The following is a 23,851-nucleotide window of genomic DNA, read 5'->3' on the forward strand; positions in this document are numbered from 1 at the left end:
AAAGGTGCACTCCTCTTTCTTGTGCATCAGTATTATGTTTCATAGGCTTCTATCACTGTCACACTGTGCACTTGGAATTGAGTCCCATAGAACTTTGTTTCTGACCAAGCTGTGTGATACCAGAGAATAAAATTATAGTGCTTTCTGTTTTGGGAGCTGCACTGGGACCTTAATACAAATGCCTGAATACACTTTGAGCACAGACGTCTGCCTTATGTCCTTAAAAGAGGGCACAGATAGGGAAATAATTAAACCAAGGGCAAAAGTAATGGTTATTCCCATTCCATGGGTGGTTCTCTTGGAGCAATCTGAAGAATTACTTTGCCACACAATCCCAGCTGAATGATACCTGGCAATCTAATTGCAATGGTTATGCAAGATACATTTAAAAGTGTTTAGAAATATTAGCCTAGAAATACCGTATCTATGCAGGGATGTAATGATTTCTGCATTCTTTCAATAGTGCAACTTAAAACAAGAATATATCGTTTACTTCTACGGGACAACTGTTCATGAATACGCTTTTAAAAGACACTTGAATAAATAGAAAAATGCTGATTAAGTCTCTAAAAGCCGCTTTTATTAAACCAGACAAGTAGTTTAAAAAAGAAGAGGGGACGTGTGTATCCCTATAAATCACAAGACATTTACTAACTGGTTCATACCACTTTCACACAGCACAAACCATGTGACGCACCAGACAGAAGGCAGGGCCCGGTCTACTGACTGCCATTAACAGTTACATATACCGCCGCTTTGGTGTTTGTGGTAGCATGTGTCTGTGTGCATAGTAATGCACAGCTCAAGTTCTAGAGAATGCACTGGGCCTGTATTCAGAATCACTAAATGAAAGGAGTGCTATTTGCATCCCATTCCAATCAATGGAAACTATTGATTGCATTCTACTGAATTGGATCCTGCAGTCTAGCTGCTGTGCACACTGGGCAACAGACTGCCTAATAAAGCAGTAACACATACAAAACCCCATATTTCCATAGCTTGTGTGCAAAGTGTGCACTAGGCACTGGTTATTCGTCAAGACACAGCAACGAATGCATGGTCTTCTGCTATGTTCACGGTTCTGTAGAGCAGAGGGAATGATTTAAGTATTACAGTGTTAATATTTATCAATAGCCAAAGAGCCCAAGGTAGAAAGGTCGACTGTTTAGGAGTGTATATGCAAGTATTTCAACTTTTCCCAAAATATATATTTATAGTAAAAATATATATCTCCTCTAAAAATAGATCAGGAAACTGGAGGTCACACTTAAATATAAACCTTGATAAAAGTCCAAGAATGGAAATTTCAGACTCAACAGCACATTCAAGGCTAGGCTGAAAAAGCAACTTAATTTTTGGCAGGGCTTTCTTTCAGCTTGGACTTGTGGTACTTCTGCCCAATGCCATATGGCACGTGCGCAGCAATCGTACCCAGCTGCCGCGCTCCCTCTATGTGAAACATCTGATCATCAAAGAAAATATGAGGTCTGATTTTTGCCAGGACTGGTCCCTTAGGTGCCCCTGCGAGGAAGAGGGCTTCATCAATCTGCACGCCCCAGCTGCGGAGAGTCTTCAGCACTCGGGCCCCAGAACTGGCGGCGCTTCTGGCAGTCACCAGATAGGTTCTGATTGGCGAATCTAGCCGTTCGTTCTTCGCGTAGAACTTCTTCTGGAGTCGTCCAAGGTCTTCCAGGAAACCTTTCAAAGGACCCTAAAGGCACAAAATATCAGAAACACATTTACCATATGGAGACTGGTGATTCAGAAGAGAACTATGAGGGCTGTAAAAAGCGTAAAGGACGAATAAAAGTTTTAGCTAGAGAAAAGGTGCGCAGGACATTGCTCTAGGCTAAGTTTGATCACTGGACCATATATTATTATTATTATTATTATTATTATTATTATTATTATTATTATATTGCCCTATACCCACAGGTCTCCGGCCATACAACATAAAATTGCAATATAAAAACACAAAATACATAATCAAAATTAAAGTGAAAACAACCCAATAACCCCCCCCCCCACTTTTAAAAAAGACACTGGATGTCAATCATCTTGTTCAGCATTGACTAAACCAAGGTTTCCCAAATTGGGTCTCCAGCTGTTTGTGGACTAAAACTTGCATCATCCCTAGCTAGCAGAACCACTGGTCAGGGATGATGGAAACTGTAGTCCAAAAACAGCTGGAGACTGAAGTTTGGGAAACCCTGGACCTAGGGGCAAGAAGCAGTAGATTTAAACTACCAGCTGCAGTTTCCATTAAACATAAGAGAATGTTGGCTTCCATCCTTGTCTTTCTTTTGGAGACTAAACATTTGGATGGTTCTACCAGGGTACCCGGGACACAGGTGGTGCTGTGGGTTAAACCACAGAGCCTAGGACTTGCCGATCAGAAGGTCGGCGGTTCAAATCCCCGCGACGGGGTGAGCTCCCATTGCTCGGTCCCTGCCTCTGCCAACCTAGCAGTTTGAAAGCACATCAAAGTGCAAGTAGATAAATAGGTACCACTCTGGTGGGAAGGTAAATGGTGTTTCCGTGTGCTGCTCTGGTTCGCCAGAAGCGGCTTAGTCATGCTGGCCACATGACCCGGAAACTGTACGCCGGCTCCCTCGGCCAATAAAGAGAGATGAGCGCTGCAACCCCAGAGTCGGCCACGACTGGACCTAATGATCAGGGGTCCCTTTACCTTTACCTTACCAGGGTACCCAGCCTTATCAGGACAGGACGTTAAAGATTTATTGTTATTCTTTTAAAACAGAATCTGTTTTCGATCTAAGATTCTTCCACAGACCTTTCCAAGGCTTGTTAAGGATTCCAATAACTTAGGGGGTAAAATTATAGCAAACATTGACCACCATACCTGTGCCAGAGGCTTGTTCTCATTTAGTTGCTCATGCTCAAAAAACCTATCCAGGCCATGTTCTTTCACAATTATTTCAGACTCATCAGAAAACAGAACGGCGTCTCCATCAAAGGCTACTCGGAGTTGCTTGTCATCGTAAGGGACGTTTTTATTCCCAGTGAACAATGTGGCTGCAGCAATTCCTGCGGAAATATTTCAGAAGTCGTTAGGTCTGTATTTGTATCTCGTGTAAGTTAAAGGCCATTGTTATAAGAGCATAAAAAAGGATCACACCTTGGTGGTAAACATAGGGGCTCATGTGCTTGATGTAGTAAACATTTTCTGGATAAACCACTGCCTTTCTAGAGTAACTAAAGCTGCAGTCCTAAACACACTAGGAAATAACCCCCACTGAATGCAAAAATGCATCTGATTGTGCTGCAAGGCTGCAATCATCGTTTGCACAATTACTTAGGAGCAAGTCCCAGGCTGGACACAAATTCAGACTGCATTCATTTTTATGTCAACTGAGTTTGCTCACTAGGAGGCCATACTTTCATCATTTATAATTAGGACTCATATGTAACTGAAAAACTTCCATTTTCTTAAACCCAATGGCATTGGCCCGATGAAATGGACCATCTTACTATTATGTTTCTTCATTTCTACAGACGTCTGTAGAATACTTTGGGTGACAGCCCAGAAGCACATTCTTGTACTGATATACTTGAAATCTGTACTAAGTGTAAGGCAACTGCATTCTACCACGCTGCATATATCCTGGGGCTCAAAATTCAGGATGTTCCCGCTGGTCCAAAAAGGCTGGTGACCCTTGGACTAGTGTATGATTGAAGCAAGGAAAGAACTTGTCCACACCTTCTTCTATGGCTTCTTGAACTTTTTCAGAGTCAGCAGAAAGGTACAGATTCGTAAGGTATGCTTTTAGGTACCCGATGGGAGACTTCCCTCCAGTCATGCAGAACCTTTCAATTAGCAGGCCTGGAATGGATAAGAATTTTTATTTTTTTAAAGAATCATTTGATGCACAAGACACACAGGTTTTCTTGAATTTGATCACGTGGGCAGCTGTGTTCTCCTTTGGGAGGCATGTAGGGAGCTGGTTTAAATGCGAGAGGTGAGAGATGCTTCCAATCCGATGTTAATTTCTCTGGTCTCTACATGAGAATCTGAAAGAATCTGCCACACCATCATACAGGAGAGCAGCACCACAGTTATGGACTTGGCCTCCTGGAATTTGGTTGCAACCTGCTACATACAGTTACTTACAATTTAATAAAAAATACCTTCCAGTAGCACCTTAAAGACCAACTAAGTTAGTTCTAGGTATGAGCTTTCGTGTGCATGCACACTTCTTCAGATACAATTTAATAATTACACAGGACAAGTATTTGATTTGGTCTCAGCCACGGAGGACATTTGAATACATTTGGCTTCTCCCCAAACAATAAATTTGGGAACAGACGGCTACATCATTATGGTGGTCAGGCAGGGATTGTGGTACCCTACCTGGCAACAACTCCTACCACCATGTTCCTTAGCCTGATCTATTCCACCATCCCCTAAACTTTGGATTAGTGAAAGTCACACGTAAGTGAAAACCAGATGCTGCACACAAAATCCTCAGAAAGGCCAGTCAAAATCCAGTTACCTGGTCACCCCAGTGCAGGGACTGGCCCCAGCAATCATAGCCAATAGACAGGGTTGGTGGGACTTGTATTCCACAACATCTGGAAGGGGCCACAGGTACCCCAACCCAGCCCTAGCTAGTTCGTCCCAACTCTACAGCCCCACCATTGTGATTTTTATGTCGCTCAATTCCTCCTTGCCATTTTCAATCTATGTCCTCTGTGCTTCTCCACTGACTTTGCAGTCCTTCCTTTACAGGTTTCAGTTGCATCGCTCCCCAAATCCAGCCCATTTTTCAAGGCCAAGGGTGGGGACACAGCAGATGCGACAAGATGGGAAAGCACCAAATCATCTTGGAGAGGAGGAGATGTGGAGCGAGGGTGAAACCATGTTGCTTTTTAGCCAGGTTGCCAGATGTCCAACAACATTAATCTGTGGGACATTTGGAGCCAGTTATGACAGCTTCTTATATCTGGGAAGTAAATCTTGACAGGCATAACTCAAGTAATTCTTTCAGATATATCTTTAATCTAGGGCTACCCTAGCCTCTGTTGGGTTCCAGAAATCCCACAGGATTCTGCACAGAGGTGCAGGAGGAAAGCCAGCCTTCTCTTGAGTTGTGCTGAGGAGGCACAACAGTGAGACACATGACAGAGTGACGGGGAAGTAGCAGCAACCCAGCCAGATGGGCAGGAACTCAGACCTCCAGACTCACCATAATGGTTAATGCTGTTGATAAGTCTCACCCCGACTTGAGCGTGGTTATTAGTCATAAGCACAATATCAAACAGTTCTTCATCGTCTGGATACAGCTCACGGAGTCGGGCGTTCACCAGCTCAACTGCCTGTGGATGGGCAAACATAAAGGAGTTCATGCGTTGGCTCAATTTTACCTGTTTTCATCAGATCTTCTGACCGGGACATGCGGGAAGCCGTCTAGAAAAAGAATGCACTTGCCAGCTGAACTTCCATAATGTGCTCTATTAATAAGTGGGCCTGCTAAATTTTGGTGCAAAAGGAACAAACCCAAACCCCACCTTCTAACAGTTATGGAAGAAAGTGTGCTTTACAGTTTTCAATTTGGGCACTTACGATTATGGATTGATTGTTAGGTTAGCTGTATATACCCAAGGCTGTTCAGCTTGGCATCCATTTTTTTCAGGGTGGGTGGGGAGAAGAGAAAGGAAATCCTTTCCAATTACTGAGTAGAATGTAGTAGACACCACTGCATACAAAAATGAAAGCAATGAAGAAAACGGAAGTGTTTACACACTGCAGAAAATGCTGCCAGTCTTGCTTTCAAAAGAGTTAGGAATGATAATGATGATGATGATAATTTATTACTTATACCCCCCACGCATTTGGCTGGGTTTTTCCAGCCATTCTGGGTGGCTTCCAATAGAATAATAATAATAAAGCGATAAAACATTAAATATTAAAAAGCTTCCCTATACAGGGCTGCCTTCAGATGTCTTCTAAAGGTTACCTAGTTACCCATCTCCTTGACATCTGATGGGAGGGCATTCCACAGGGTGGGTGCCACTACCAAGAAGGTTCCCTGTAACCTCACTCCTTGCAGTGAGGGAACCACCAGAAGGCCCTTGGAGCTGGACCTCAGTGTCCAGGCTGAACGATGGGGGTGGAGATGCTCCTTCAGGTATACTGGGCCGAGGTCGTTTAGGGCTTTAAAGGTCAGAACCAACACTTTGAATGGTGCTCAGAAATGTACTGTAGGTCTTTCAGGACTGGTGTTATATGGTCTTGGCAGCCGCTTCCAGTCACCAGTCTATCTGCCGCTTTCTGGATTAGTTGTAGTTTCCAGGTCACCTTCAAAGGTAGCCCCACGTAGAGCGCATTGCAGTAGACCAAGTGGAAGATAGCCAGAGCATGCACCACTCTGGCGAGACAGTCTTAGGGCAGGTAGGGTCTCAGAATATAGGAAGTTGCCTGATAATGGTGTGACACCATCTGTCCCTCTAGCTGCATAGTGTCTACACAGGCCACGCAGCAGCTCTTAGGTGTTTCAGATGGGAGACATTTCCAGCTCTGCTGAGAGAGGCTGGAGACAGACGTTGGATACATGCAGAGCCGATGCTCTAGCAGAGCTCAAAATCTTCCATGTTGCTTTTGCCCATTGTGCGCTAAGCTACTTTAAAAACACAGATCTTTATCCCAGTCTCAACAGAATGAACTATTGTAAACTGGATCATCTCTACTTTTCACTTGGTCTTGCTTAGGATTATGAGGCACAATGGGAATCAATTGTCTCCCTCAAGTTTCACTCTCGGTTTTTGGTGCGCTCATTTAGCACTCCCAGCCCCTCAGTAAAAAGTGGCCTGGAACCCCCAAACATCATTTTTGTGTGTGTGTTTTCAAGGAACCACCACCAGAGAAGCAGGAGGCCATCTTTTCTATTTGCTCTAACTCTGAAAGTCTCTGTGTTTATCTGGCAGCAGGATTATGTAACATGCAGCCGGATTACTGCTTTTGGGCAGAGGAAGGGAAAGGAGAGGAAAACCGGGTGGCGGGGAGGGAGAATTGCAGCTCTGGGATGCAGAGAATGATAATATATATATATATATATATAGCCCCTACGGAACTGGACTGCTTGAGACGAAGCTGGTTTACCTTCACCAAGGCAAAAGCTGGGCCGGGCTTCAGGGTGACGTTCTCGTTCGCCTGTTGATACTCCACATACTTTTCCACGCCTTGCTCTTCGTAGATTTTCCTCTCTTCCACCATATCAAAGAGAGCCCGGGAGGAAACAGCGATGGTGATGGCGTTTTGGGGTTTCGGCTGCAGGGGTGTGGGAGGGGAAACAATAATGATGATGGTAACATTATTGAGGAGACAGCCTTATGGGGGAAGAGAGTGTGTGTGCCATGGATGCAGCTAGGATTTATGCTAGGAGGGGGGGCAGGCTTTAAGTGGGGAGGCAGAACCTCCGTTAGTTATTTTTATGTATTTACTTGATTTAGGGGGGCAGCTGTTCCCTGCCCACCCCCCGGCTCTCTGTGAGAGAGATGGGGAGATCAGGAAGGGTACGAGTGCGCGGGGGGGGGGGGCGCATGAGAAAGAGAGATGGAGGCCAGTCTGAATTGTTTTACAGAGAAAACCAGCGAGGGGCGTGTAACCACTTGGGGCGAGGAGCAGCGGTACCAGGAAGAAAGGGACAGCCATTCAGGGCTTAGGGGAAGGAAGGACTCGCTTGCGCCATTACGCAGCCTCTCCTAGGAAGCAGGTTGATGCTGCTGTTACCCTTTTTGCACGCTTCCTTGGACCCCAGAGGGCGGGATCTCTTACTCCCGAGTAAAACAACCAACAACAAACCCCGTGGCCTTGCATTGCACTTTTTTTTTTTCCCCCAACTCACGGGCCGGGGTCTCTTAGTGGAGGCGAGGCTTTCGTAGGCAGCCTTGGCCGCTTCCCAGTCTTGCTCGGCGACGGCCACTTCCTCCTCGGAGAGAAGCTCCATTTTGCAGCCGCGCTGCTCTTCCTCTTTGTCCGGGTTGCAGCCGCTCATCCTCCGGCCTGGAGTCGCTGGCTGGGGCTCGACGGCGCGCAGCCGGCCGCGAAAGGGCACCCGCAAAGGGAGGGAAGCTTCGCAGAGCGCCAGGCACCCCTCGGATGACGCCCCGGCAACTGCTCCGGCTAGAGGGGAAAAGAAAGGGCATGCCCAGCCCTGCCTCGGGCCCCGTCGTTTCCCGTCTTCTCGGCACGCCCGTCCGCGCCTCTCTCCGCCACACCCTTTGCCCCCAGGCACAGGGCGGGGAAGCCGGGAGGAGGAAGCCGGGCTGCGCCTCGGAGCGCCGGTGCCTTTGCGCTCAGGCGAGAGGAGCAAGCGCCGTCGAACCGGTCGGGCGGCGATCGTGCGCGCAAAGAGGTTGCAGTGGACGTTTAGGCGCGCTCAGGGTTGGGTTCAGGGGGACTCGCATCCCACGACTAGGATCCGGCTGGAGATCACGCACACGCACAGTGACAATAATGATATAATAATAATTTATTGCTTATATGCCACCCATCTGACCGGCTTGCCCCAGCCACTCTCGGCTTCTCCCAACAAAAAAATAAAGAAATAGTAAAAACACCATGCAACATCACACTACTAAAAACTTCCCTGTACACAGGGCTGCCTTTGGATGCCTTTTAAAAATCACAAAATGACATCTGCTGGGAGGGCGGGACAATATTAGAATTGTAGAATTGTTGGGTTGGAAGGGGTCCCCAAGGGCCATCTAGTCCAATCCCATGAAATGCAAAAAAAAAAACTCAGCTAAAGCATCCATGACAGATGGCTGTCCAACCTCTGATTTAAAACCTCCAAGGAAGGAGAGCCCACCACTTCCCGAGGCAGACCGTTCCACTGCCGAACAGCTCTTACTGTCAGAAAGTTTTTCCTGACTTTTTGTTGGAATCTCCTTTCCTGTCACTCACAGTCATTCATTCCTTTATTCATTCATCCCCTGCCTTTTGGCCTGGCCAGGGTTCACTACACCCATCCACATTCCATACTAAGCGTCCCCACAGCAAAACCTTGCAGAATTCAAGTCCTCCTGCCGTGCACATAATCATCTGTCATAATTATGGGATTTTTGCTAATGATCAATAAAGACTGTTATCTGATTCGTGAATTTGACTGTTAGTACTCACAGAAGAAACCTTTGACTGGACCTAGGAACTGATCCATACTTTTACATGTATGCTGTGTACACGTCATGAAATGTGAAGTCGTGACAAATCTTTGTAGAAACTGCATTTGTCAGTAAGCTCTGAATGGTTGTAGCTCCTTTGCACAAGCCTACAGTATGTTTACAACGGTATGCCATCATCATTTTGTTAATTATATGCTTCCATTAAAAACTTTCCTGAACAGGGCTGCCTCCATATGTCTTTTAAAAGTCAAATAGTTGTTTATCTGTTTGACATCTGATGAGAGGGCATTCCACAGAGATGGCGCCACTACCGAGAAGGCCCTCTGCCTGGTTCCCTGTAGTTTCACCTCTCACAGTGAGGGAACCACCATTAGGCCCACGGAGCTGGTCCTCAGTGTCCAAGCTGGACAATGGAAGTGGGGACTTCCTGCACTTCTAAGAAATTAACTCTGGTGAGCACCAGTGTGTAAGTGGCAAAATCTCTTCCCTTGTAAATTATTTTGAGCTTCCAAAAAATCACACCCATGTTTTAGTGTCAATGCCGACACATCCATGCTGAGCATAACCAGAGAAATGTCATGATATATGCTGCAGTCATGTGCAGACTTACTATACGGTAGGTCCCATTGAATTCAGTGGGACTTAAAGGTAAAGGTGTAAAGGGACCCCTGACCATTAGGTCCAGTCATGGCCAACTCTGGGGTTGCGGCGCTCATCTCGCTTTATTGGTCGAGGGAGCCGGTGTACAGCTCATGTGGCCAGCATGACTAAGCCGCTTCTGGCGAACCAGAGCAGCGCACGGAAACGCCGTTTACCTTCCTGCCGGAGTGATACCTATTTATCTACTTGCACTGGTGTGCTTTCAAACTGCTAGGTTGGCAGGAGCAGGGACCGAGCAACGGGAGCTCACCCCGTGGTGGGGATTCAAACCGCTGACCTTCTGATCAGCAAGCCCTAGGCTCTGCGGTTGAACCTACAGCACCACCCGTGTCTGTTTTCAGTGGGACTTACTTCCAAGCAAATGTGCTTAGGGATTGCGCTGTAGGTTTTTTGAAAAGTGTGTTGCACTCAGGATTGGCTTTAATACTTTCTATTCATTTTATTCTCTGTTGATAGTCTTAGCACATCGTCTTTTTCAAACTGGGGCAGGATTTCTGCAAGATTAGTACCACCATCTGTGGTGGAAAATTAAGATTTATTTTTTATGTTGGCCTTTCAAACCTTTTCAGACTAATTCATGAGCAGGAGAGGGGCATTTCCTGAGTGTTTTTAACGTGATGTATTCTCTCCAATCCAGCTACCTTCTCTGATTACAAGAGTGGTTCATTTCCCCTCATTATTCTCAGTCTTAATGCAGTTAGTGATTTCAGGCTGGCCACAATAACTGATTTGATAAATCAACCCACCGTTTGTATGCAGTCTTTTATTCACTGCACAGGCCTTTCCAGATAATTAGTGCAATGAGGCCACAGTTGTTGTTGATTTATTGCAGACAGTCTACACGCCCTCCCTACATATTTGATGCAGGGATATAATGTTCCTGAACATTTGAACCACGGTGTTTGGTCACTAGCAAACTTTGGTTTCCATGTAGGTGTGATGTGGCAACCCCATGGCTGCAGTGGGCCGTATCGGGCATCCCTGTGGCTGTGATGGGCCTCACGGCCTCCTCCCAGCATGTGACATCACACATGTGTGCTGTGTGCGTGTTGTCACATGTGCAATGGGTCCCCCCAAAGTTGGGCGGAAGCCGGATGTGGGATGTGAAACACAAGAGCAGTCAAGTACAACATCCCTAGAGTGGATATAAGGGGGGATGTCTGGACCAGCTAGTCGGAACTTCCTGTTTCTCATAGGCTGGGACAGACTTCCCCTGCATGTGACTAGAGGTGGGCATGACCTCACCTGCCCAGGTAATGAAAGAACAGGACTGGTCAGCCATCTCTCTCTCTCTCTCTCTGACCACATTTGTCGAAGAAGCAACATCTGCTTAGCCTAAGATGCTTCCAGCCAAGAGAGGACAAAGGGACTATCTCCTTATGGAATAGTTTCCAGGTATATTACTTTTATAACTTAAGTCTGCCTTCTGGGATCCATTTGTGAACAGAATGTGAGTGAGTAAACTCATTTGATACTTTTATAGAAGACTGTGCCATGCCTATCTTTTTATGAGGGACTAAAGGGGAAATTATCAGTGAAACTTATAGAGGCTTTAGCAAGCCTGAACAAACACATCCGCTGTGCAAGTTTTAAAAGGGGAATGTTACTCTGCTAAATTGTAGAACTTGTTAACACAAGTTGGAAAGGATATAATCAAACAATGTATCCTCTCCTGCATCCCTGAACATTCCCACACTGGAGCCTACGATTCAAAGAAACAAAACAGCTTAGGGCTAGTGAGCACAACAACTCATCCTGGTAGATCTTGCCCCAATGAGGCATCTGTGAGAACTGAAGGTCCCCACCTTCTTGCAGCTCCCTCAGCCGCCTCTTATCCTGGGGCCATCCCAAGCAATCTGAGACTTTGGCAAAGCGTCTGTCTGGTTCCTCCCTCTTCATACCTCTTCTGGTTCTGGGAGAACAGTGGGGAGTGGAGCTGGATGCCAACATTATCCTATTGGAAGGAAGGAGGGAAAGAAGGAATTTGACTATCCCTTTTACCCTGTAAAGACCCCTGGATGGTTAAGTCCAGTCAAAGCTGACTACGGGGTTGCGGCCTCATCTCGCTTCAGACTGAGAGAGCTGGCGTTTGCCAACAGACAGCTTTCTGAGTCCTGTGGCCAGCATGAGTAAACACTGATGGAAATGACAGCACATGGAAACACCGTTTACCTTCCCGCCTCTATATCTACTTGCACTGGCATGCTTTCAAACTGCTAGATTGGCAGAAGATGGGACAGAGCAACGAAAGCTGACTCCGTCATGGGGATTCGAACCACCGACCTTCTGATTGGCAAGCCCAAGAGGCTCAGTGGTTTAGACCACAATGCCACCCGTGTCCTGTAACAACCCTACTTAGCATCTGATCAGGGAAGGAGTGCGTGGAAATTATCTTTACCCAGTGGTTTGAAACTTGAACTTCACTACTGCTATGTCACCCTTTCTCCTATTTGAGCAATATGGCTGAGTCTGAGGTGTGGTCAGGTAGCTCAATTCCTCTGTTATCACATTTGCCTGTAGCTGCCATGATGACTCCATGGTAGATTCTATAGGTTGTGGTGGCATTTGAGTTCTTCCTCTCCTCCAATTTACTATATATATATAGGCTTCCAGTTTTGTTCCTGCCAGATGAGATGAGGAAGCGAGAAATAGATAGTTGTCATTTTAGTTTAACCATTACTGTTTTTATTCCTAGTATATCCTCTCAACATTTAATAATTCTCACTTCAGTGATTTCAAGCACTTACAGTGTGAACTGCATGGTCCAACTTTTCATTGACGCTGAATTATCCGCATACTTAAACATCCTTTAAGAAATTAGCACACACAGATGTGACATTCACTATCCAACATAAACATATATAATTTTAAGTAAGTGACATCAGCCAAATAAAATGGTTATGATTGAGTGCGGGTGATTATTTGTTTTGAAGAGTAAATAGATGACAGAATAAAACCATTACTGGGGGAGGCCAGGATTATATCTGCACTTTATAAAATAGAGGGGGAGGAAGTTATGTTAATAAATATAAAAACATGTGTGCATATTTCAGTGCTTTACACAGTGTATAAAACCAGGGGACACTTTTTGCTCAGTACAAAAAATGTGAATTTATTACAGTTCTAAATGCATTTAATCCATGCTGAAATTCTTTCATAATGTGTGGGACATTAATATTCTGAAGGTCAGTTACTACTCACAGACCACTTAATATAGATTAGTTTCCTCATGTCACACTTTGAACAATTCTTTTAGATAACCATTTGCCGACTCTCTTTGGGAATACACAATTCCTTCCAAGTGTGGAGTTTGGCAGCGTTGTCTCTCTCTCTCTAACTTAAATTTCTTAGGTCTATGCAGGTGTGTAGCCTAGCACTCTGGTAAATGTTGAGTCCTAATTTGCAAAAGGCTGCTGTGCAAGTACAACCCTAGGCATAGTGACTTGGAAGCAAGCCTTGTTGCGTTCCCTGGGATTTACTCCTGCATAATTACAAGAGCAGAAGCTGGGTCCTACTGGACGGAACCATCAATCAATCCATCTAGATCAGGGATGAGGGATCTGTGGTCCCCCAGATGGTATTGGACTACAACTCCTATCATCCCTGACCACTGGCCATGCTGCCAGGGGGCTGATGAGAGCTGGAGCTCAACAACATCTGAAGGGTCCATTCCTCATCTGGGTACCATCCTGTTTTTTTACAGTTGCCAAGAAGATGCCTGTGGAAAGATCACAAGCAAGCCTTGAAGGCAACAGCCCTCTCCCACTATTCCTGGCAGCAAAGAGTGTCTATCAACTGTTGTTAGCCATGACGATAACCATCTTCCTCCATTCATTTGTCTAATCAGCCTTTAAAACACCACCATCTGGGGGGATGCACAACTGTGGTACCTACTGAAACCCTGTTTGACTGCAATCACTAAAGAGAAAACCCTATTGTACTGTGGAAACTGCATCTTGCATCACATTTTAATCTGGTGGTATGTGTGTTACAGCAGGATAATGATGTCTCTGTAAAGATGTTCAAGAACTGCCAAACTGCCAGTGTTTGGCCTGATTCTGATGGTGCGTGCCAACAAATCTCCAATCTCTGGTCCCACTTAGTTGGCCAGTGTGTCTATCTCCTTTTCTTTTCTAACTGCTCCAAGGCGGCTGAAGTGGGAGGCAGCAGCTGCATGGATTCTAACAGCTGAGTCCAGTTAACCTTCGAAACTGATAAGCATGGGAAATGTAAGGAGGTATTAAAGAGAAGATAGTACTTATATTTTCAGGAAACTCTCTCCAGCCTTGAGCCAAGGGGAAAACTCTTTATCAGAAAGGGGAACCTTCTCGTGAACAATTTGCCAAAGCAAATCTCCTTTGATGAAAACGAATTGCAAAACGCGTTCCTTTCCATTTAATTCCTTGACAACCTGGTACTTCAAATATGTCAAAACCCACAGTTCAGCTCATGTAATATTCCAGGCATCTTTATTCGATTCCATGGGTTTCATATGGTCCATGTCAAACATGAGTCTATACAATATTCCCAGTCTGCAGATGCTGTCACACTCACGTTTTAAGTCATGTAAATAGTTCTGATTTTTAACCTTTTAACACCCTTTGCTTTCGTTTTGCAACTTTCAGAAGGATGGTTTGCCTCAGACAGGACACATGGAATCTACCAGCAGATCCCTTGTCTTCTAAGAAAGGAATTCTAGTCCCAGTTGCTCTGCCATTAATAACATCCTACCCTGATCTCTCCTTTTATTATTTTTAATGTATGTATGGCAACTAGGACTGTAAGAGTTACAGTCCAATGATATGCATTTTTACTTAGGAAAATTCCCACTGAGTTTGATGGGGCTAAGGTTGCAATCCTCTACTCATTGATCTGAAAATAAGCATTACCTCAACCAATAGGACCTTCCTCTGAGTAGACCAGTCTAGAATGGGCAGGAGCAGAGGCACCAGCTTCTCCAGAGGGAAGGGGGCCCTGATGCGATGTTGCACAACATCCTGACGCCGTGTGCATGATGTCATGAGAAGCCAGGGGGCGGAGCCAAGCACCCTCTGCAAACTGAGGGGGCCCCTTCAAAAATATATTAGTTAATATATTAGCACCTAGACTAGTTATTGCCCAGCGATGGAAGCAAATCTCTAATATACCAATAGAGACTTAGGATAATAACATCTGGAGTATTGCTCAATCGGAACGCCTCACATACCATCGCCGACTTATCAAGGACATCTTCCAAAAAGATACCTTTGATACAATCTGGTCTCCCTTTTTCTCTTTTATTGAAGAAGTACAGGATATTTTAATGCCATTATCATCATCACAGAGGTGTCAGTGGAGGGGGTCTATTAATTGAAAATGCTGTATTGTAACTTTTGAATAACCTTTTTTTTAAAAAAAAAATCACTGGCTTTTGTGCGACTGGAATGTATCCTACTTTAGAAAGGTGAGAGACACATCCATTGGCTTTGGCCACACCCACTTTTGGCCACGGCCCCACCCACCCCTGGTATGTGGTCCTCCCAGAAGGTGGTCCATGAAGAAATTCATCCTTTGGGTTGAAGCAGTTTCCCACCAACCCTCTCTACCAGAAAGTAAGTCCCACACAACACAATGGGACTTATTTCTCAGTGGCACAGTTACTGACAAGAAAGCCCTAATGGATTTAACAAATTAATTCATTGTTTAATGGGAGGAAGGCCATTTTAATTTGTGAATGCAAGTTTTTAATTGCTGGGGCTGCAATTTATAGCTGCACATTTATTTCTTTAAGTATGCTTTGCTTCTGGTGTGTTACTGTAGCAGGGGATGAAAAAGAAAATATTAAAAACAACTTTCCCTTCCAATAGTGGCTGCTAGTATTTGTTTAGAAAAGCATAAATCACCCAGCTCCATTTCAATATGTCAAAAAGGCATCCATGTTGAGGTTTTGGCAACTTATAAATTCGTTTTAGTATACAATGTTAAAAGGAAGAGGTTTAATCCATTTAAAAAGTCAGGAAACGGAATGTAATGTGCCAAACTAGTACACAACATACTTTAGTAAATATCTCCTGGCCAGATTCCTCAATGATCAAAAAGTGATTTGTGCTAGGACAGTGGTTGATGTCACTATTTTCCTTTGGAAGCGAGCCCTGCATACTTTGCCATCTTGAACAACTTCATGTTAGTTTATTTGCATTATCAGGATAGTGACAGTGTCGTGGAAGAGCACCTTTGAAAGCTGGACTCTCTGCTTCTATCATATGCATTCTACTGTTCTTTCATTAAACATGTCTTCATCTCCGGAAAGCCAAATTCTTACAATAATAAATCAGAGACACCTAGAGGCTTTGCCAAGTAAAATATCTACAGTTTCTGGCAATTATGTAATTTCCAGATTTGCTACAATGGCTATTGCTGATAAGTCAATCGTCATAAAAAGAAAAGTTCCAGACCAATCTTTATTAGTACGTCCTTCACTGATGTATGTAAAACAATCTCTCTGTTCTCCCTTCTTCTGGGGTGGGGGAAAAGAGCATAATTGCAGCTTTCTCCCTCTTTTGTGTGACTCTTCATCATAACAGTTTATATCTGGAAAATATCACAGAAAATTTGAAAAGGGGGTAAGTTTAAACCAAGAAATCAGGCCCCACTGTTATTAATAGAATGGCTCAAAAATATTTCCCATGATGTGTTTGTAATAGTTCTGCCTTGTAATAAAACTCAGCAGTGATATATTTCTCCCATTCGCGAGTTGATTTTGCATTATGAGGCCAGACAAAAGCAATTTGTAATAAGGTCCCTGATCTAGTGCCTGTACATGCAAAAGGGCTCAAAGGACTCCCTGCTCATTTAAAGGCTCTTTAAAATGATTAATGGCTAAATGCATTGCAAATTATCAAGTGCTTTACACAGACAAAATGGGGAGCTTTTTTGGAGCTTTACAAGAAAATTTCCTCTCTCGGTAACTGAGTGTAAAGTATTGCCCAGAGGAAGCAATTGCAGAAGGAGTGGAGCAAAAGAGAGAATTTGTTTTAAAACGAATTCTAACTTTGTTCTATTCATCTTGCTACTGCTTACTTTGGTGATAGCTTAAACTTGGCCCTCAGAGAAGAAAGATGCCAAAATGCTTTTCTTGTTTGTTTGTTTGCTTAATTTATTAGCCTAGCACAGGTCAGACTCTAGGCAACTTACAGCCTAGTCTGAAAAACATACATAATTGTTCAAAACAACTGTCCTAACTTATTTACTATACAATGGTACCTCAGGTTAAGTACTTAATTCATTCCGGAGGTCCATTCTTAACCTGAAACTGTTCTTAACCTGAAGCACCACTTTAGCTAATGGGGCCTCCTGCTGCCACTACGCCGCCGCCGCACGATTTCTGTTCTCATCCTGAAGCAAAGTTCTTAACCCAAGGTAATATTTCTGGGTTAGCAGAGTCTGTAACCTGAAGCGTATGTAACCTGAAGTGTATGTAACCTGAGGTACCACTGTATAGTGGTACCTCAGTTTACAAACACTCCGGGTTACAAACTCTGCTAACCCGGAAGTAGTACCTCTGGTTGAGAACTGATTTTGCCACTTCCCCATGATCATGTGAACGATTTGAAATGGAACATCTATGCAAGGAAACCTTCCTTGCTCCCACCGACTTATGCATGCCAAAGGCTTGAAACAAATGTGAAGAGAAATCCACAGTGTGTGGGGTGGGGGTGGGGGGGAGCAGCAACTTTTCATTAGAAGTTCAGCCTGGAGGTGAGACCAGCAAAAGCTCAGTCAACCCCCCTGATTTCTTCCCAGAGATCTGGCCCCAGATATGTTAATAGCCAACTAAAATATACATTTATAATTTGACACCAGCAATTTGATTTTGTGTGTGTGTTCGCACAAAGTTGTTAACACCCCTCAAAAAAAGAAAATAGGATTTATTCATCTCACTTGTCAGAAACATAATGAGGGTCATCATGTGTAGCCGGCTAATTAATCACGCAGAAGACATGGTCAGCCTGTTAAATATCACTGGACAAAAAAAGGCCTCAGAATGCCTGCTTATTCATTAATGTTATTTTTCTTTCCCCTGTAAAATGCCACTTTCCCCTGCATGCTTATTGTTTTTTGATACTGGACACGACCTATGTGCCTTCTTTCAACCTTGACAAGTCACCAATAGTCCTCAGGTCACTTTAAAGAAAGTCACAGTGAGATTAATGGAGCCCTTTGCTCATGTTGAATACTAGTTTGGAACTCGGTGTAGAAGGCTGCCATCTTTTTTCATCCTTTGCATTGTGAAATACAACTATTATAGTCAGTGCTTTTTTCTGGGGGTACGCAGGGGTATGCATGCCCCTAAAGGTTTTGTGAATCTAACGGGAGAAGAAACAAAAGAAAAATTAAGTTTCTTCTCTAGCACAGTGAATCGTCAGTTCCGTTGCTACCCCCGATGGCGGCCTTTTGTCCATTTACTGTATTTATTTTCCCCGATTTGAACTATAAAATGGTGATTTTCTTAAGTCAAAATGAGAGTATGCTTAAACATTTTTAAAGAAAAAAAGCACTGATTATTGTTAATAGTTAGGATTGTCAGTTAGTTTGGTTTATTGTGTTTAGCAAGCAGCCATTACACACAACAACAACAACAACAACAACTACAGGAATCCTGCTACTAATCATGGTTCACAATCATTCATAATATAGTATCTTATTGTTTATTTGTTTCTACAAGTTGTAGTTCCTTTAGTCATGTCCCAGGCACAGCTAACAAAGAGTTAACGCTAACAAAGAGTTAACGCCAACGCCACTGTGATTTACTGCTGGCTCGCTCTTTGACAGTCAGGTTCAAGAATTGACCCAGGTATATCTTGAGGGCAAACCAAAAGGATAGTCCTATTCACAGAAATCTAATAGGAAACACGAAACATTTTGCTCTTTCCCTATCACAAGCACATTCACTTTTTGGGGGGCGAGGCATGGCGTCCCCATGAAAAGCGCATAATAATATAGGGGCTCTGAGGTTAAAGATAATCTTAGCACCTTCTTTTCCTATTAGGGATCATGTAGATTCAAGACATGGGGCGATATTGCTTCTTGCCTAACCCTTTGCACTTGTTGATCATTCTAGTTTTCGATGTTTTTAAGACTAAAAGGTAAAAGTAAAGGACCCCTGACAGTTAAGTCCAGTCGTGAATGACTCTGGGCTTGTGGCGCTCATCTCGATTTCCTGGACGAGGGAGCCAACGTTTGTACGCAGACAGTTTTTCCGGGTCATGCGGCCAGCATGACTTAGCCGCTTCTGGCGAAACCAGAGCAGCGCATGGAAACACTGTTTACCTGACGTGCTTTTGAACTGCTAGATTGGCAGGAGCTGGGACAGAGCAATGGGAGATACACCCCGTCGTGGGGATTCGAACCACCGACCTTCCAATCGGCAAGCCCAAGGGGCTCAGTGGTTTAGACTACAGCGTCGCCCGCGTCCCTCTGACTAGCCTGTCTTAAGAAGAGGGGAACACAAGCCTTGCACTGAGTTCCGCTGTGCCACAGGTGTGCAACATCTGTCTTGAAGCAGGAGGAGCGAGAGAAAAGGCCGAAAGAATGCTGCAGTATCTGAGAATACAGAAGCGGTAAATATCTCGAAGTACATTTTTGTGCCTGTTGTGTATCTAGGCCCTAGATAGCAGAGCAGCTTCAAGTAAGAAAAGATCATACGAGCCGAAAAAACATATGTATGGTTTTGTGAGAAGAGAATGCTGAAGAGGAGGGAGAGACCCCCCCCCCAATTAGGGCCATAAGGCAAGAACTGCACGGAGGGGCTGCGAGCCTCTCAAATCTCTCATTTGTATGTGTAAGGCATTAAAATTCATATATGGCAGTGTGCTTCAACCTTGGTCTCTAGCTGTTGTTGGACCACAATTCCCATCATCCCTAACTAGCGGGACCAGCAGTCAGGGATGAAGGGAATTGTTGTACAACAACAGCTGGAGATGCAAGGTTGAGAAAAACTGACATATGGAATCAAGGTTGTCCAGCTGAGTTTAAGGAGTAAAGGTGAAGGTAAAGGGACCCCTGACCATTAGGTCCAGTCGTGGTTGACTCTGGGGTTGCGGCACTCATCTCACTTTATTGGCTGAGGGAACCAGCGCACAGCTTTCGGGTCATGTGGCCAACATGACTAAGACGCTTCTGGTGAACCAGAGCAGCGCACGGAAACGTCGTTTACCTTCCCGCCGGAGCGGTACCTATTTATCTACTTGCACTTTGATGTGCTTTCAAACTGCTAGGTTGGCAGGAGCAGGGACTGAGCAACGGGAGCTCACCCCGTTGCGGGGATTTGAACCGCCGACCTTCTGATCGGGAAGCATTAGGCTCTGTGATTTAACCCACAGCGCCACCCACGTCCCTGAGTTCAAGGAGAATCACTCTCAAATAAGTGTGCAATAGGATTACAGCTTAAGAATCATACATCAGTGAAGAGCATTCCTTTTTTATTTGGCCCCCTACTCTTTAAACATTATGAGGATTTAATTTGTTGCCTATTACTTTTGTTGCAGTTAGAAAGCAGGTCAAAGTGCAAGTGGATAAATAGGTACCGCTCCGGTGGGAAGGTAAACGGCGTTTCCGTGCGCTGCTCTGGTTTCACCGGAAGTGGCTTAGTCATGCTGGCCACATGACCCGGAAAAACTGTCTGCGGACAAACGCCGGCTCCCTTGGCCAGTAAAGCAAGATGAGCGCTGCAACCCCAGTCATTTGCGATTGGACTTAACTGTCAGGAGTCCTTTACCTCTTAATATTCTGTTGGAAGCTGCCCAGAGTGGCTGGGGAAACCCAGTCAGACGGGCAGGGGTATAAATAAATTATTATTATTATTATTATTATTATTATTATTATTATTCTTAGCCATTTCTGGGTTTGAAGAAATTTCAGTACTGGCTGGACCTAAGTCCTGAGTGCTATGTGCTCTGAGAATGGATGCACAACCCCCAAGGTCTGTTTGAGATTATGCATATAATTTCCCCCAAACATATAAATCCCTATTGAGAGATGCTCTTTCCCTAAGACCTCTTGCATATTCCACATATTGGGTGTAATTCAGTGTTGAGCTAAGGAGAGCAAGAATTTCTGCTTGCCCGAAAGAATGATATCCCTTTTCCTCTCTCTGCACACACTTCTGATGTTTTCCTAACCCACTAGAGCAGATTTTTTTTTGGGGGGGGGGGGAGGTATTAAAAAAACCCATTGCACTAACAGGAATCCTTGTGTTGTCTTCTGCTAATAGCACTCCGTAGCCAAATTGCCCGGAGAATTTACAGAATGCTGCCAAGATGTGCACATTCCCTAACACATCTCGGATATTGACTGGAAAATGTACACACCTTGTGTTGTAGTCACTGTAGCACTAAAATGAATGTTCTGTCAGCACACGGATTTCTCCTTGGACAACAGGATTTTCTGCCCCAATCCTTCCCTTGCGTCCACCCCCCCCAAACTGCTCTGGGTTTCCCCCAACCCTCCAGAACAGATTTGTGGGTGGTGCTGGGTGCATACAGTGGAAGTGGAGGGGGAAAATCCGATTGTGGTGGCCCTAATCCTTGAACTATTGCAATGATTTAGTTGAACACCACCCAGTATCTCTTTATGGGCTAAATCTACACAGTTTAAAAAAACACACACTCTGAAAACACTTTGCAAAAAATCCGCTCACAATTGAAAATATCATTGAGTTGCGATTTCAGCTCTACAGCGCCATCTGGTGTCATGGTGTTAGAGCACATTTATAATGCTATATTTTGACTATTGTAGCTGTCAGGCTTCAGGGAATCTGATCTCTCTCACAGTGGCAGCCAAGGAGCAGATTAACAAGAAGAATTTTTACCAAGTCATTTATTTAATATTCACAGAGAGAGATGAAGGAATGCAGTCTTCTCTAAATAATGGCATTGCTCCAAGTAAAGTCCCACCCCCTCCGTCTTTCCTATTCTACTTCATCTTTGTGTTGGCTGATCTGAGCCTTCTGCCTCTGAGCTTTCTGTTCTACTACTCTCAATGCGTGCCAGGTCCTGGGAGAGAGGGGTGGATCAGGAATGCCTTCCAAGGACTTTGAGTCTGTCAGCTATTTCTCCCCTGGTACTTCTTCCTGCTGGTCTCCCAATATTTCCAAGCTTCTCCCCTCTGCAGCCTTTGAACTATGTCCTTCTGCAAACCACTCTTCTAAATCTATACTGTCCTCCTGTTCTCAGGAAGGTTCAGGAGAAGGGGGGCAGGGTGGTCTCCACCATTCCTCCTCAGTCCAGACCCAGAAAGTAGCTGAGTCCATGGACAGACTGTGTGATATGGGACATGACTGGGAGATAATGGTGAATATTCACAAAAACCAGGTGTTGTGCATTCAACTTGTATCCTAACATATAAACAAAATAGAAATAATTGCCACCAGTAGCATAACCGTCTTAAATATTTGGTGTTTTGTTGATGTCCAGTTTCTGAAAAATACTTGTTAAACAACATAAGATATAGAAATACATGTTCCAAAAATGTTCTGGATGAATTCCAGTTCAACGAAAAGTCTTGTTCCAGGCAATGTTCATTTTGGGAACTCCTAAAGACCATAATTAGGATATCCCAGGAGGGATTTAACAGTTCCAGAGGATGTGCTATGTGAGATTCAGACTGAAAATATTTTCTCAGGAGTTCAATATATTTGGGGCATTGCTTATGGTAGATAAGACCTAAACCACAATTCTACAGATGGATTTATTAATGTTTAAAATACCCTGAAAGAGACTATTGCACAAAGAATTCATTATTGGCACTCTGATCTAAATGCGTTTGTTTCCGTGCGCTGCTTTTGTACTGAACAGCAGAAGAGAGAGGAATAACATGGGCTGAAGCTTCTCCATATTGTATGAGAACAAAGACTCTCCTCAAAAAACTGAAATCTTACTCGCCTTTTCAACCCAACCTATTTCAACATATGTGTGCCCTTTCTCTTCAGAATTGTAGTACATTTAGGGTACAATCTATACCCACTTACCTGGGAGTAAACTCTACTGAATGGACTTCTTCTCCCTTTCCTCCCAGAAAAATCTACTCCAATGGTGTGCAGAGGGGTCTGAAGAGGAGAAAAGAGATGGAAGAACTTTCATTATGCAAGCAGAATTGACAGGGTTGAATACAACCCGATGGGACTTCCTTCTCAGTTCACATGGCCTCCCCACACACTATGCTTTTAAAAAGTACCGTATTTTTCGCTCTATAAGACGCACCAGATCACAAGACGCACCTAGTTTTTGGAGGAGGAAAACAAGAAAAAAAATATTCTGAATCTCAGAAGCCAGAACAGCAAGAGGGATCGCTACACAGTGAAAGCAGCAATCCCTCTTGCTGTTCTGGCTTCTGGGATAGCTGTGTAGCCTGCATTCGCTCCATAAGATGCACACACATTTTCCCTTACCTTTTAGGAGGGAAAAAGTGAGTCTTATAGAACAAAAAATACGGTATATGTTACTGATGGATTGTAGCTGGACCAAAAGTGTGCTGTGGCAACAGTAGTCCCACTGTGCAAATATATAGTTAAAAACAGTAAGTGCTGAATCCATAAATGGAGCAACAGCAGAGCCCGGGTCTGAATAGGTTGAAGATTACTGCTCTAAGGGATCTGAAACTCACTCCCTAATTTGTATTCACTTAGTGTAATTCCTTTAGTATTCCTTCAAATCAAAAGTAAAGCTCTCCCCACCTGTCTCCTTTCCTGTTCTTTATGGTAGATATTTTTCAAAATAAGCCCAAGGGCAAGAGTTGTATACGTTAGAAAACGTCTTTCTCATATCATGTACAACTCAGGGCCAGCCCACCTATGAGGTGGACTGAGGCAGCCGCCTTGGGTGGCATAATCCCATGGGACGGCCCTTCTGTTGCCAAACAAGTGAGGATAAGTTTCTGACTTCTGAGACCTCACCAGGAGCCACTGACCTTGTGTGACCCCCAGGGAGTGAGGCTTCGACGGCAGTGGGGCAGTGGGGCCGGCAGTTTCCCTTTTCGCCTCAGGCGGTGAAATGGGATAGGCTGCCCCCGG

At 44.4% G+C, this 23,851-nt stretch overlaps 1 protein-coding gene across 1 annotated transcript; it reads right to left on the minus strand.

Moving 5' to 3' along the window:
• Nucleotides 1-558: 558 nt before the first annotated feature.
• LOC309339221 (cytosolic 5'-nucleotidase 1B-like) lies at nucleotides 559-8,263 on the minus strand. Its single transcript, XM_081857319.1, has 6 exons — nucleotides 7,866-8,263; nucleotides 7,121-7,288; nucleotides 5,208-5,337; nucleotides 3,722-3,844; nucleotides 2,864-3,048; nucleotides 559-1,711 (listed from the first exon to the last, which is right to left on the minus strand). Exons 1-6 carry the CDS (start codon nucleotides 8,013-8,015, stop codon nucleotides 1,349-1,351), a joined length of 1,119 nt encoding a protein of 372 aa, XP_081713445.1. The 5' UTR covers nucleotides 8,016-8,263; the 3' UTR covers nucleotides 559-1,348.
• Nucleotides 8,264-23,851: the final 15,588 nt, after the last annotated feature.

This window comes from Podarcis erhardii, assembly GCF_964252035.2.
Source record: "Podarcis erhardii genome assembly, chromosome: 3".
NCBI classification, from domain to species: domain Eukaryota; kingdom Metazoa; phylum Chordata; class Lepidosauria; order Squamata; family Lacertidae; genus Podarcis; species Podarcis erhardii.

What these genes read in the sequence shown, in the direction of transcription:
- LOC309339221 (XM_081857319.1), bottom strand. Translation starts at nt 8,015, where the DNA reads ATGAGCGGCTGCAACCCGGACAAAGAGGAAGAGCAGCGCGGCTGCAAA. An exon ending in CCACTAAGAGACCCCGGCCC is followed by an intron (nt 7,289 to 7,865) that starts GTGAGTTGGGGG and finishes ACACCCCTGCAG; the next exon opens with CCGAAACCCCAAAACGCCAT. An exon ending in CAACAGCATTAACCATTATG is followed by an intron (nt 3,845 to 5,207) that starts GTGAGTCTGGAG and finishes TATCCATTCCAG; the next exon opens with GCCTGCTAATTGAAAGGTTC.